At 50.5% G+C, this 15354-nt stretch overlaps 1 protein-coding gene across 6 annotated transcripts in view; it reads right to left on the reverse strand.

Annotated features, from left to right (window-relative positions):
• Positions 1-15354, reverse strand: part of IL34 (interleukin 34) — a 58474-nt gene that overhangs the window by 2691 nt on the left and 40429 nt on the right. For 4 of the 6 annotated variants that reach the window (XM_033127172.1, XM_033127175.1, XM_033127176.1 and 1 more), the window contains exons 2-6: positions 8763-9173; positions 3647-3771; positions 2764-2841; positions 2338-2499; positions 211-346 (exon numbers count right to left, since the gene is read on the reverse strand). In XM_033127172.1, coding sequence (XP_032983063.1) covers positions 211-346; positions 2338-2499; positions 2764-2841; positions 3647-3771; positions 8763-8790 — 529 coding nt within the window. In that variant the 5' untranslated portion in view covers positions 8791-9173. Of the gene's footprint in view, positions 1-210; positions 347-2337; positions 2500-2763; positions 2842-3646; positions 3772-8566; positions 8717-8762; positions 9174-15354 lie in introns of those variants that run through there. The other 2 variants (XM_033127177.1, XM_033127178.1) reach the window with 2 other exon arrangements.

Genomic DNA, 15354 nt, shown 5'->3' on the forward strand with positions numbered 1-15354 from the left:
AAAAAAGACTGCAGGAGGGGTCAACACCCCCCTTGGCCCAGACCAAGTCACATTGTTCCTGTCCCCTATGCAGGGCCCTTCTCAGCTTCAGAAATGGCCTGCCACCCTGGAGATTGGAGAGCATGCCCAGGAGGGTGCCGGCTCTGCCACTGACCAGAGCACAGAAGCCCAGCCTCCTCCCCCGACCCCCACGCACTCGGAGCTCCTTACAGCAAGAGCAGTACAGCAGCTCCATGACACGGAAGCAGTTGTCCAGCAGGGCTTTGGGCCGCACCAGCTTCAGGCTCAGCCCTGGGGCACTCAGGAGAGACAACACTGCTTCCACCTTGGGGCCCACCTCCACATCCTAGAAGGGAGAAAACTGGTAGGACCACGGGCCAGTGAAGAGACAGTCCACACCCCAAGAGGGCTGTGGCGGGGCTGTCCCACCTGGAGCTGTGCAAAGCACAGAAGAAGGACAAGCCTTCCTGTGCTCAGGAGGCCTGTGAGCAATTTTTCTCCTTCTTGCTGCAGGTGCCAAGTTTCCGGGAGGGAGGGGGTCCCCCTCAATGGCCCTCCCCCAAGCACAACACAGAGCCTTCTGTTTTCTCATCATTTGAAAAATGACTACAGGGGGCAGGCCAGACAGGGCAGAGGTCTGGGCATCCTTGCTGTTGTAGCCAGAAATGTGGCGCCTAAGCTGGGGAAGGACCTTCCTGAAGGGAAAGTGTGCTGGGTTAACTTGTGTGTCCCTCTCCTATCCCCCTAAATAAGCTATGTCTAAGTCCACACTCCTGGTACCTATGAATGTGACCTATTGGGAAATAGGGTCTTTGCAAAAATAATTATGTTAAGGCTCTCAGGATGACATCATCCTGGATTTAGGATAGGCCCTGAATCTAACGACAAGTGTCCTTCTAAGAGAAAGGACATGAGGACAGAGGGAAAGGCCCTGTGAAGATGGAGGCAGAAGTTGGATGCTGCCACAAGCCAAGGAATACCAGCAGCCACCAGAAGCTGGAGGAGGTAGAAAGGAGGCAGAAAGAAAGGTAGGGCTTCCAGAGGGAGCATGGCCTTGCCCACACCTTGATTTCAAATTCCTGGTCTCCAGAACTGTGACAGAATAATTTCTGTTGTTTTAAAGTCACCGGTTAGTGGTACTTTATTACAGCAGCCCTTAAAAAAAGACCTAGCGCGCAGGCTCAGAGAGACAAGTGAGGCTAGTGGGAGGGAAAATAGGGCCCATTCCATGGTCCCTCCCCACGGCCTGACAGGTGCTGCGCATAGTCAGAGCAGGTCCTAAACCACTAACGTTAGAACACATGGAACAGCTGGTTAAATCTGAACAGCCCAGGTGGGTAGGGCCCTAGCCCACCCCACGATCTCCTTCCTTGCTCCCAAACTAGCTCCTGAGACCTCTCAGAGCCAGAGACACTCTCAAGGAAAATCGAGAATGGAAAACTGTCTCTTCCCCAAGTCAGCGCCACCACCCACCCTGCCCCAAGGCCTAAAGAGCCACCAAGGAAATCGCTGGGGTGCCCGGCCTCTGCCCGAATTTCAAAAGCCTCCTCAAAGTTCAAGGTAGCTGCAAAAGCAGCTGCTAGTCCCTAAGCCAGGGATCATCAGACGCTCACATTTGCGGTTGGGTGTTCTAGCTGGGGAGCTGGTGGGGGTCCCCACGGCAGGTGTGTGCCAGGGTCCTGAGGAGGTCTGGGTGGGGTGGGTAGCAGGGCAACATGGGGTGTAGAGAGGGGTCCCACGGCACATATGTGGCCTGCACGGGCACACACTCATCTGGTCGCCTTAGTCCCCAGGCTTTTTGGAGGACATACTCCAAGGCCTCAGATTAACCCTGAGCAGGCAGTTATCAGGAACCCCTTTTATATTATTATTATTATTCGTTGAAGGCCACAGTTTACATTAAGCTTCACTCTTTGTGTTGTACGTTCTATGAACTTTGATAAACGCGTAATGGCACATGGCCAACATTACAGTTTCATACAGAAGCGTTTCATTGCCCTAAAAACCTCCTGTGTTCCACCTATTCATCCCTCCTCCCCCTCCCCCAAAGGAACCTTGTTTCTTAGATGCAGAAACAAAGCCCAGGACCGCAGAGTGAGAGACAGAACCTGGAACAGGATCTCAGGCACATCCCAGCCCTCCCCTAGGTCATCACTGGCTGTCTCCTCCTCTCCCCCATTTTTCCCACACTCCTCAGGATGTGCCGTAACTTTCCACGTGTTCTCATCCTCCCTCGACAGCCCTGGGCTACCACACGCATACAGGCCCACATGCACACATGCAATGCACACACGTGCAGACACATGCCCTGCCCGCCCACACCTCCGCCTGGCTCACCAGAAGGTGCTGCTGGATGTCCACCAGCAGTCTGTGTATCTCCTCCAGATACTGCTTGGACGGGTGGTCCTCCAGGAGCACCTCCTGCACTGCCTCAGTGGCACTGAGACTCACCCAGACCCACAAATATCGCAGCTCCTGCTGGCTCACCCGAGCCCTCTGCTGAGGGATAGAGGAAATCATCGAAACCCTCCAAGCATGGCCCTCTGGGCCCTCCTCCCACCCACTTGCCCCTGCATAGGGAGCCAATCACAGGCGCCCACTGTGGACCGCGGGCAGCCTCGGGCCTGGACCGAGGGTGGGCTTGCTTGAAGGGCCGAGAAAGGCCATTGGCAACAGGACCTGCCAAACCAACGTGGCTCTCAGGAGAGGCCCATGGGATGTGTGTGGAGCAGGGGACTGCCCAGCCCAGGAGGGGATTCTCACCAGCCTGGTGACATTGGCCACTCTGAGCACCCCCTCATAAGGCACAGGGACCTTGTAGTTGATGGGGAAGTAGTGTTTCTGTGGAGATAAAGAACAAACTGTCAGAAACAGCTCAGACAGACGCCACCTAACCCCGAGATGATTTGCTGTAGGAGGAGGGGACCCGGGAGCAGCCCTGTGATGGCAGAGGTGGCCTTGCCGGAGAAAATGCACTTGGCTCGCCATCAGGATAAGACAGGTCTTTGCTCTGGGACACAGGGGAGCCTGAGACGAAACACTCAGTTGCTGTTAAGGCAGAAGTTTCAGCCAAGAAATAGTATGAGGGACACACCACCCTGAGAGAAGCAGATTCTTTGGGGGTGAGGAAGATTAAAAGTTTAGTCTAAAACTTATTATGGTGATGGTTGCCCAACTCCGCAAGAGCACAAAAAGCCATTGAGTGTACACTGAAATGAGTGAATTGTGTAGTATGTGAATCATATCTCAATAAAGCTGTTAAAAAGAAAGACAGAGAGAGCCGTGTGCCACGTGGGCGTCTCCACCCTACAAAAAGAATCTGCATTCCAATTTCTAGGTCCTTATCTCCCCTGCTAATATTAAATGTTTGGGGCTCTCCTAAAGTTTCCTGGAGTCCATCCCTCAGTTACAGGGTGAGCGTCACCTGGGGGTGGGATCAAAGGTCAGACCTAGTTGGAGGGATGGAGGACTCCCGGGATGGCTGGCAGAAGGAAAAAGGGACAGTACGTGCAGACCAGGCACGTCGGGGTGTATGGTGGAGAAAGGGCCAGGTGGTCTCAGGACTGACACAGGTCCAAAGAGGAGCCTGAATCTCCCAAACCCGTGGGCTTGGGAAGGGGGACACAGCAGGTGCCCACGTGGTTACCATGTACTGAAGGCGGTTCCTGTACTGCAGCTTGTCTCGCAGAGACCCGGTGATGGCGCACTCTTCGTTCTGGGTCAAGGTCCACACCTCCAAACCCAAGGCCATGCCAAGGAGGATCCCGAGATCTGTGGACCGTGCCCAACAGGAACACATGAGCAATCCGCACCCCTTCCACACTGCCCAGTGTGCAAAGCTGTACACAACTGTCTTCCCTTTTCTTGGCCACAAGTCCTCATGGGAGAGGCGGGAGCGGTGAGGCACAGAGCCCCAGGGAGGTCTTCCCACAACCAGGAATGCCTTCCCTGCAGCCTGGGCTCCAGGACAGCAAGGCCTGGCAAGCGTGAGCCATCCAATCTGTCCCCTCCTGGCCAGCAGAGGCCCCCAGAAGCTGCTGCCGGAGTTGGTTTTGTGAGGAAGACACAAGCTCCCTTCCAGGGCAACGTCAACCCCTCGTCCAAGGCCAACGTGTTTTCAAAGTCTGTTGCTGAATTTCCTCTCTTGGGGATTCAGGAGATATGGATTCTAGTTCCAACTTTACGAATGACTCTTGGGTGACTAAGCCATTTTCTTCCCTGCGCTGTTTGACCTTGGCAGTTAGATGTACCAGAGGGTTGCAGTGGTCCTTCCAGGGCTCATTCTGGGATGCTAAGCAAATCTCACGCAGCCTAGTTCTCCTCTCTGCCAACAAATGAGCCTTTCGAATGTTACCAGCCTTCACCACTGGGGGTCGCCGTGACTCCAAAAATTGCCTGTGTGATTTCCCTTAGGCTTAACAAAAAAGTCAGAAAATTTGCAACAAATATGAACAAGAGTTAAGCTTATCCGAGCAGAAAGAACAAAATATAAATGGGCAAGAGATGTATCAAAAAACCAACGTCAAGGGTGACCGGTTTGCTCAGTTGGTTAGAGCGTGGTGCTAACAACACCAAGGTTGCAGGTTCCATCCCCGCATGGGCCACTGTGGGCTGCGCCCTCCTTAAAACAAACAAAACAAAACAACCAACTTCACTAATAAAAATGAAGAAATTTACATTAAAACCATCAGATGCCGTGTTTCACCTATCAAACTGGAAAGTGGGGGGGGGTTGTTTTGTTTTATTTTAATAACATTTAGTGCTGGCAACATTGTAAGGCAGGTGCTCTTATCCTGGAAAGATAAGCATTTTTTGTTATTTATGGGCTTACTAATGGCCACGCCCTTTGACCCACTAAGCCTTCAAAACGTCTACAACCTTTGACCCATTAACTCATTTCTAGGAATGAACCTACAGGAAAACAAAAAAGAGAGGCATTAATCAAAAGATTTATAGACAAAGGCTTTCCTTGCAGCATTATTTCATAATAGTGAAAATCTGTAAATGGCCTAAATGTTCAATAACAATGAATGTAGCCAAAAAAAAATTGCATTGTCAAAGAATGTTTTATGACATGCTTCTGTGATAAAAAAAAAAAAAAAATACTGAGGATATGCCTAGGGAAGTTTTTAAAAAGCATGACTCAACACTCCATATCTGGGTATATAGCATGACCTCAATTTTGTTAACGATACGTGTGTGTGCACAGGAAACGTGGTAGAAGGAACTGTACCAAATCTCTATGGGAGAGTTTTATGTTCTTTATATTTTGTAGGACGTATTTTATATTCTACAATCAATATCTATTGTTATAGTCAAAAGTAATCATATTTTTTCTTTTCTTCTTTCTTTTCTTTTTTCTTCCCCTGCCCCTCCCCCCAAAAAAAAACCCACAAAACAAAACAAAAAAGCAGTTAGACAGGCTGAGTCACCTCCCTAATCCACCGTTGGTTATGAGGAGGACTTACTGACTGGACTTTCCCCATCCACCTCCCTGGTTCTTAGGAAGCCTTCTGTTCTTAAACCCTCACTCACCTTCACTTGCCCACATCCTCTCCGTCCTGCTGCCAGGACTTTACTCCCAGTGGGCCCCTCAAGAGGAGCACCACCAGGTCTACTCGAGCCCTATGCCCCATAAGGGCAGCAGCCCTTCCTCTCACAGAGCTCTGACCACAGTTTTTGCAAGGTTGCATATTTGCTGCCCCTCTTGCACTTCCCATCTCTCTCTCTTTCCATGTACTTGACCCAGTATTTGGACAAAGGAACAGATAAACACAAACTGAACCCGCTTGCTTTCTGTCTTGTGTCTAGGTCATTCACCCTTTCAGTTTGGCACCCCGACAGGTCAAGATCATCTTTGCCTCGGGTATTCTCTCACACTGCAGACCTCTTTCAAGGTCTCACCAAGACTCCTTCCCTCCCCAGGGTCTTCCCTGCCTACACCAGACCCCGTCAATCTCTGTTTCTAGCACCATCTGTCCAATTCACTCATTATCTTGACCAGACAGCTTAGCCCCTAGTATGCGGGTACACGATGTGGTGACCACCACCCGGGCTTGATTACTGAGCACTTGTGGGTTCACCTCAAATAGAGGAATGGCAGCATGCATCTCAATCTCCTGGAGAGCTGCTTGGGCCCCACTCCAGAGTGTCTGATTCAGGAGGTCTGCGGTGGGGCCAGAGAATTTGCATTTCTAACCAGCACCCAGGTGGTGCTACTGGTCTGGGAACCACACTTTGAGAGCACTTAACCTAAAGCGACAGCTGCAAACTGGTAGTCCAAGGGCCACATCCAATTCACAGAGGTTTCACATAAATATCCAAATTTATATCTTGTCTTTAAAAATCAGTATCTCTGTCCACATTGGGTCTTCTTTCTCATGTGACAGTCACAACTGGCTGTTCACCCCACCCCCCAAGTCCTGCTCCAGCTGCCCCTCTCTCGTCCTGGTCCAAAGCCTTGTGGGCTTGTAGCAGGGAATGAGCCTTACAGAGCCACCATGCCTGCCAGCCTGGCACACGTGGGCTGCACCAGAAACCCTGTCCACAGATGATCTGCCTTCCCCCAGACAGACTTCCTCCAAGTCTGTTGCCCCTTTCCAATTTTAAGCTCTTTTTCTGCTGCCTCCACCCTGAAAAACAGGTCAGCAAACAGGTGACAAAGTAGGGACATGACTATAGCCTCATGGCCACTCTGCATCCCCACAGCCAGTGCAAACCTGACCTTGGTTTGGGAGGCTCACCTGGCCTCCCACCCTCTCCAGAAGTAGGAAGCCTGCAAGACAGAAGAGGAGGCTGAAGAAACGTGAGGAAGGAGATCCTGTCCTGGTTCTCCAGCGTGGGGGATCTGCGCCCCTCCCTGAGACAGCCCTTTGTGTAGTGATAAATGGGGCTTGACCACCCCCCACCCCAGCTTGTGTAGGGGGTTGAACAACACCCCCAAAAATATTCTTGTTCACCCAGAACCTCAGATGAGACCTCATTTGGAAATGATGTCTTTGCATACGCAATTCAAGCCCACCCTTAATCCATTGACTGGTGTCCTTACAAGAAGAGGAGAAAGAGAGAGAAAGAGAGAGAGACAGAGAGAGAGAGAGAGAGAGAGAGAGAGAGAGAGAGAGAAAAGGACAAAGAGACACACAATGGGAAAGGCCATGTGAAGACGGAGGCAGAAGTTGGAGTGACACTGTCACAAGCCAGGGAACACCAGCAGCCACCAGCAGCTGGGGAGGCAGTCAGGCTCTCCTAGCGCCCTCAGACGGAGCATGGCCCTGCCCACACCTCGACTTCAGACTTCTGGCCTCCAGCGCTGGGACAGAATAAATTCCTGCTGTTTTAAACCACCACATTTATGGTAATTTGTTACAGCAACCAATCCTTCTCCAGCACCCCAGCCCCTCTGCAAGCCCCTGTCTCTCACCCCACAGCCAGTCCTCGCCAGGTGCTGCGATCTGCACCACTTCCATCTCCAGAACTGGCCCTTATTACTGCCTGTCCAGAAGGCTGCAGCTCCTGCAAGCACCACAAAAGTGAACTTCCCCAAAGCAGAGGAGCTCCCAATCATGGCCTTACCCTCAAATCAGATCACAAACCTTCCAGGGCCCCCTGTTAGCTCATGAATTGGGTGCTCTTCATGCTGGCTTCCAAGGCCTCAGTCATTGGTGCCCACCAGCTTTCCACGCTGGCCCTTCACTGTCCCAACGCTGAGCCTTTGCTCATGCTGGTCCCTCTACCTGAAACACTGTCCTCATCTCCCCGTGGCGACCTGTGTGAGCATTGCCCACCTTCAAGACCACTTCAAGTGGCACCTCACCCAAGCTGCTCTCCTGCTCCTCATGACTTGGAAGCCTCCAGAATATTGGGTCTGTGTCCTCCCGCCCATTCCGAATGCCCTGACCCTTTGCAGGATCCCTCCGCCAGGGCCAGGCTGGACCCAACTCCTCTGCAAATTCCTCACAGGATCAAGCCCCGACCTCACCCATTCCGCACAGAGTTCCCAGCACCTAACTCTGTGCCGCTCATTGAAGAGCAAATCGAAGAGCAAATTGAAGGACAGCGCAGGTCCTTGTCACGACAGTAACTCTCCAGCGGGCACGTGGGAGGCACCAGAAACATGTGTTGAATTTAAGTCAATTAAATTGAATCTCAGAGCCTGAAGGGATCTTGGTCTGGCCTCCCACCAGCAGGCTTGAGAGGCTTCTAGGTCCTTTTTTTTTTCTGTCCTCATTTCAACTTATTTTTCTTTTTATCAAAAGATAAAAAGAAAAACTGTTCTCCTTTTGCCTTTTAATTTTATTCTTTATGGACGGAAGGGCAGAGGGAACAGGTTGCCTTCTCCAGGCACCTGGCTGTACTTCTTCCATGTGTCCTGCGGCCCAGACACTTTCTCACAAGCCCTCACCACTGGTCGGCCACACCCAGGGAGGCCAGACATCCTCTCTCTGCCACCTCTGTCCCCACCCTACTCCCCAGCACCGGTGAGTCTGAGAAGGTAGTACTACCACTGACCCCCAGTGCCTGCCCCGTCCCCATGACTGCACCCACCCAACCTAAGGCTCATACCTACCATGCCCGCCTGAGCTGGGGTCAGCTGGAGACAGGGCAGAGGGTGGGCGTGGGAATTCCTGAAGGCTCCTGCACTAAGCAGGGAAACATCTCAACTTCTCACCAGCAAGAATGGCCCAGTTGCCATGGTTACGGCAGAGCGCGGCTCTGGGCTCAGGCCTCCCCGGGGCGGTCCCCACAGACCCCCCAGTACTCACAGTGGAGCCAGGCGAGTCCCCGGGGCATGGTGGTGCGCTGGGTCCCCCAGAGAGCAGAGGCAGTGTCCCCGGCCGTGCGTCTATCCAGAGGCTGGAGTGGGGCCTACATGGCCTCGGGTCAGCACAGGTGGCCCAAAGTAGGGGAAGGGCTGGCCACAGAGGACGGTCAGGCAGGGGGCAGCAGGTGTTCCTGGGGCAGCGCCACCCTTATCTGCCTGGCAGTGATGAGGGCAGCTGGGAGGCAGCAGCTGTAAGTCCCATGGCAGCCAGGACCCAGCCTGAGACAGCGGCCTCGGGGGTCTTCCCGCCCAAGCAGAAGGAGAGAGTCCCCAGCAGGCCCCTCGGAATCTGGGGCTGGGTTGTGCTTTCTCTGATTTCTCCGTCTGCAGCTGCTCAGTGTGAAATCTGGCTCTGGAAAGAGAAAGGAGGAGAGAAACCAATTATGTAAGAGCAGCGCTGCCACTCAGCCCTCAGCTGCAGGCACCGAGAGCCTACTGTGCTGTACCCACTGCCCGGCCGGGACCCCTGGGAAAGGCCGGCGGCACACAGCCCTGGCAGCTGGCTACTCAGGGACACAGGCTCACACACAAGAAATGACTTCAGAACACCCAAAGGGTGGCACCAGCCCAGGACTGAGTCACGATGACACCGGCTAGCAGCCTGAACAAAAGCAGGACCAAGGAATGAAGGGGCCATGTGGGTTACATCAACGGAGCTTCCTGAAGGAGGTGAGATTGTAGGTAAAGTATGTGAATGATCGGGCTACAGGGAGGTTTAAAAAGCAGACGATTCACCCTTCTACTCACCTTGAGGCTTAGCCTCATGCTCCTATTACCCCATATTTGCGTCCCCTCTTATTAGGGTTGCCAGGTGAAATACCAGGTACCCAGTTAAATTTGAATCTCAGAAAAACAACACATATTTTTTAATATAATTATGGCATGAATACTTTTTAGTATAAGCATGGCTCAAACTTTGCATGGGACATACCTATGCTAAGAAAAAATTTCATTGTTTAGCAGCAATTCCAAATTAAGTGCGAGTCCTGTATTTTTATTTGCTAAATTTAGCAACCCTGTGATAATAATGGCATAGCTCTTCCTGAGTCTTTACTATGTGCTAGGCCCAGGTTTAAGGCCTTTATAGTCACTGAATCCTCACAACAGTCTTATGGGACCTTAAAAATCTCATTTTATCAATGAAGAAATTGGGACCCAGAAAGGTTAAGACACATATCCAAGGTCACACAGCTTGTAAGAAGTGCAACAAGAATTCAAACCCAGACTGCTGGTGGCCACTCCTGCACGGCAACACCCACAGGTGTTAGGAGGCTCTTACTAGCGGGGCACAAAACTCGGTGCTCTCATATGGTTGTCTCATCTATCCCTCACTGGACTCCATGTGGTACAGGCTGTTGTCCCCATTTGGCAGATGAGGAAGCTGAGGCTCTGAGAGGCTGAGTTGGCCGGCAACAGAGCCAGCTCTGAAATTCAGTCTCTGACTTGGTTCTGTTCCATGCCCTTGTTCTCCCTGTTTCCCTCTGGTTAGGGAAAGAGCCACAGGTGGACGGCACGAGGGGGAAAGGAGGTATGATTTGGGGATCTTCTCCATTGTGGCATCCATCCCTACAGGATGTACTAGAAATGCTGGTCCTTGCCCTCGGAGGTTCCCAGCAGGCAGGCAGGGACTCACAAAGAACAGAAGTGTTCCCATTCACCCCCTGCATGAGGTCACCCCTGGATCTCACCTACTCCTCCCACCCACCCTGGCAGTGTCCTAACTATTACAGAATCACCACCAACACTAACCTAACTGAAACTTCTTGTTGTCGTTAGTTTTTTTCCTCAGGTTTATAATTTACATACAGTAAACTTCACCTTTTTAGTGTACAAGTCCATGAGTTTCGACAAATTCATAAAGTTGTATAACCACTACAATAATCAAGATATAAAACATTTCCATCCACCCAGAAAATTCCCTCCGGCCACTCTGTAGTCAGCGCCTCCTTCCACCCCAGCCCCGGGCAACAACTCAGCTGTGTCTTCTGTCCAGCCGTTTTGCCTGTTCCAGAATGCCATACAGCCGCAGTCCCCACGTGTGCAGCCTTTTGTGTCAGTCTTCTTTCACTCAGCATGCTGCATTTGGGATTCAGCCAGGGTTTGCATGTATTTGCTCCTTTTCCTGGCTGAGTAGTGTCCCATCGTGCAGCCGAATCACATTGTTTGTCCATCTAACAGTTGAAAGGCATCTGAGTTGTTCCCAGTTTTTGACAATGACAGATGAAGCCACGACACGCTTCTGCTTACAGGTTTTGGTGTGGATGGAAGTTTCCTTTTCTCTCGGACCTATCTGTCACTTGGAGGTGCCATGCTCCAGAGCCCTTCAGAACACCCGAGCTCTGTGTGACCACAGGGGTGCAGGCAGTGCTCCCGTGTCCTGTTCTCACCAGCTGGAGTCTCTCAGTCTCCCCCACCACATGCACCCACCAAAATTAGGCTCTGAGCCCTCTCCAGGCCCCACAAAACTCTCTTGGCCATCTCCTCACGCAGAAATCTCCCGAAAAGGACCGAGCACTGAGCCCTACCCTGGACCATGCGTCCTGGACCGTTAGACCCTGATGGAGAAGCTGAGAAAGTGAGAAGTAGGGCTCGTGGTCACCTTCATGCCACACCACATAGCCCTGAACCTGGGCTCTATCTGTGGTCACACCCATCCCTGGAGCCCCACCGAAACGGGGGGAATGTGTAAAAGCCAAGGGGGACACAAAGTGGAAGCTGCCTGATGACACAGGAGCCAGAGCCCAGGGGAAAAGGACACAGAGAAAACCTGGCTGCTCACGGAGGACCCGAGACAGAGGGCCCCTCCAGGCCTGAGAGTAATCCGCCTAAAAGAGTGGCCTTGCGTCATGCTGGGAGAGCCCAGGGCGTGCGTGCCTGCCTCTCTCTCTCTCTCTCTCTCTCTCTCTCATGAGGGAGGGTGAAGAATATGAGAATATGCCTCTTCCACCCCACTCCCATGCCACCCCTGGGACTTGGAGCATTAGGAAGCCCACGCAGGGAAAAGTTGTGCAAGAAAATAAAAGTTGGAGTATTATTCAGCATAGTTCATTTGCAAATCGCATTTTCAAAGTCACAGTAGCAAGTAAAGAGTGAACACATTCATTTAACAGAATCACGACTTACGGCTCCTGGGAGGACAGGAGCTGGGGAGGGTGCAGGTGTGTGAGGAGGGAAGCGGGTGACGAGGTGTTAAATCTTCCATGGTGGGAAGTCTACAGAGAATGCCTCAAATAAAAAAGCAGCAGTATGAGCATGCTGTCCAGAAGGCTAAAAAATATATCTTGCTTTTAAAAAACGTTGACAGTCCTGTATCTGGGGAACAGGAAATAGGGAGAAGGAGCAGACAGAAACCTGCTGTGGTTCATTAATAGTGGCCTATCGAACAATTTGACTCTTAATTCAGGTGCACGTGTAACTTTGATTTGAAAACTAAAACTAAACTTTTTAAAAAAGGCATTTCTGTGCTGTAACTGTGTTGCCATGTCCACCCAGGTCTGGCAGCAAGGACCTGCTCTCCCTGGGACCTTCACGGCTCCCTCCTTGCCAAAGCCACCTGCCTGAGAACCAAGATGGCTCCACCTTCATGGGGAGGGAGCCAGGAACTCGAGTTGGAATCTGGCAGTTAAACTCTGGAGCCTGGGTCCCAGCCTGAAGAGGAGATGGATGCAGGTGTCTGTTCAGGACACACACAGCCCAAGTACCCACTCTACCAGCTGTGTAACAAACCACCCCAACCTACAGTGACCAAACACAACAATCACCTCTTATTTTTCATGAAACTACAGGTTGGCTGGGACTCGGCTGACCGAGGCTGGGCTGGGCTGGTCTAAGCTGGGCTCGCTCACGCTGGTGGGTTGGTGGGGTGCTGGATGGTCTCGGCTGGCCTCAGCTGTAATGACTCACCCCCAGGAGGCCAGCTTAGCTTTGATCTCATGACAGAGGCAGGATTCCAAGAAAGGGAGCCAATGAGTCCGAACCCCTTAAAGCCAAGGCAAGGAAATCACATCGTCACTTCTAACACATTCTATAGGCCAAACCAGATGGAGGCGGGGCAGAGCATAGACTCCACTTCTTGAGGGAAGGGGCTGCACGACATCACTGCAAAAGGCATGGGTGGGAGGGTGTGAAGAATGAGTGGCGACTTTTGCAGCCAATCTATTACACTCACAGAGAGCATTCTTCTCCCCAAAACAGCCAGGCCTGACCTGAGGCCCAGGGGACACAGCATTGGACTACGTCCTCCAGCCTGACCACTTCACTATAAGCAGGGCTGGGCCACAAGGGCCTCAGAGACATTCCACGTAATCCTCACATCCTAGAGATGAGGAAACAGGGGTTCGTGGGGGAGGAAGCTGGCCCAAGGCCACACGCCCAACTCCAGCCTCCTACTGTGAGTCAAGCCACTCGGTCCTCTGAGAATACGGGGAAGGACAACAACGGGCAGCCATGAGGAGTGAGTCACAGATGCTCTATTCAAGGGGAGATGGAAGAAAAGCAAGGCTGAATTTAAGTCACAGAAAAAGGGAGACAAACAAAAGCAGAAACAGGCATGATTTCTTCTGGTTAATTCCACTCTGTTCTACCAGTGGAAAGAGGACTCTAGACCTAGGGTACATGAGTAACACAGGGCCCACGTCTGTGAAGTCAGTCTCATTCAGAGAGGTGGGCTGGGTCAGAATAGCTGGCACCCTTGGCTCCCATTCAGTGCAAGTCCAGACAGCAAAGGAATCTCTGTTTCTCCACCCTTGAACCCTGGGCGTGGCCATGTGACTTGCTCTGACCTATGGAATGTGCTTGTGCCTTGGGCCTTGTCCTTTCTTCACATCAGGTAAACAATTCCAGGCGAGCCTCCTACAGGCCTAGAGTGAGGCCATCCTAGACCATCTGGTCCCACTGAAGTCAGCCCAGAATCCCAGCCACAGAATCAGGAGAAATAAGCAATGTTCGCTTTAAACCACTGAGTTTGGGGGTCGTTTGTTACACAGCAAAAGCTAATCGATACAGCATGGAAGTTTATCACCTCTGCAAATGCTCTATAAAGAGCCCGATCAATTCTAACCCAAAACCTCTTCTGGAAGTGGTTCGGGTGACTTCTCAGAATGAAGCTCAGTTCCCAGTCAGGAGGCTGTTGGGGGCAAAAGTGTGCTGTCATTGCCCCTAGGGCCCAGCTCAAAATCTTCTGTTGAAAGAGGAACTTTCTGGAATTCAGTACAAGTCAAGACTTTTTTTATTCCTCCACCATACTTGACTTATGTTTTGAAACTTTTTACTATAGAAATTGTTAAACAAACCCAAACAAGGTAAAATAGTATAATGGACCCCCATATGGCCATTATTCAGCTTCAAAAATGAACAATACTCTGTCATTCCTGTTTCACCCATCCCCTAATTTTTTCCCTGGAGTATTTTAAAGCAAATTTCATACATGCCATTTTACCAGTATATAAGGATTTTTTTTTTAATCTAATCATATTACTATTATTGCACATTCACAAATCAATAATTCCTTATATCATTTAATCACATATATCATATTTTTAAAATGGTTCTGCTTGTTTTTAAAATGTCCTTCTTTAAGATGCTTTGTTTGAGTTGTGAACATAAAAGGGGCCACACACTAAACCTGACAAGGTCACGGGCAGCCTGCATGCTGGGCCTCACAAATCCAGAGGCTGAAAATAAACACACAGAATACTCTGAACATAAAAGCCCATCAAAGTGGGTAGTCACATCCTGGGCCTGTAGCTTCTTTGACAAAGGTCCATCTTTACCTTAAGTGAGCCCGTCGTCTTTTTGCATCTACAATAACATATCTTTGAAATGTGAGACTAACCTCCTCTGCCAGATCCTTGGGGCACAACCCCCAACAGAAGACCACAGAACCCCTCATTGTTATCTCATTCTTCAAAACCATCTCTACTCGTACGTGCCGCAAATGTTATTAACTATCCTGTACCCACCAATGTAAAAGAACTATGCATTTCTCTATTTTGCCTTTTTATCTAATTCCAGAGATTTCCCCACTTTGCTTTCTCCCACCTCCTTAATCTACTACCAGTGGATTTCATGTCATTCTCCTGACATCTCCTCCTTTTATTCTAAGGTATAAAATAAAAATAAAAAACTGCCATTCTCTGGAGCATTTTCTCATTCCATTGAGATTTTGCTGCCCAGCAATGGTCCTCAGTTGGGCTCAAATACTCATAAAAAATTCTCTCCAGGTTTGGACATTTCTTATGTTGACAGAATCAAGAACCTGACAAGGTGGTCAACATCGTGCCCTGGATTAATGTCTCTTTTACGTCTTTTTCCCCTTTTTTAAAAAAATTAAGGCATAATTCAATGTCATAAAACTCACCATTTTAAAGTACGCAATTTAGTGGGTTGTTTTTTTCTTTTTAGTATATTCACAAAGTTGTGCAACCATCACCACAATCTAATTCCAGAACATTTTCATCACCCCCAAAAATAAACTCTGTATTCATTAGCAGTTACTGTTTATTTCTTCTTCCCCCAGCCCCCGACAACCACTA

This window comes from Rhinolophus ferrumequinum, chromosome 15 (assembly GCF_004115265.2).
Source record: "Rhinolophus ferrumequinum isolate MPI-CBG mRhiFer1 chromosome 15, mRhiFer1_v1.p, whole genome shotgun sequence".
NCBI lineage: Eukaryota > Metazoa > Chordata > Mammalia > Chiroptera > Rhinolophidae > Rhinolophus > Rhinolophus ferrumequinum.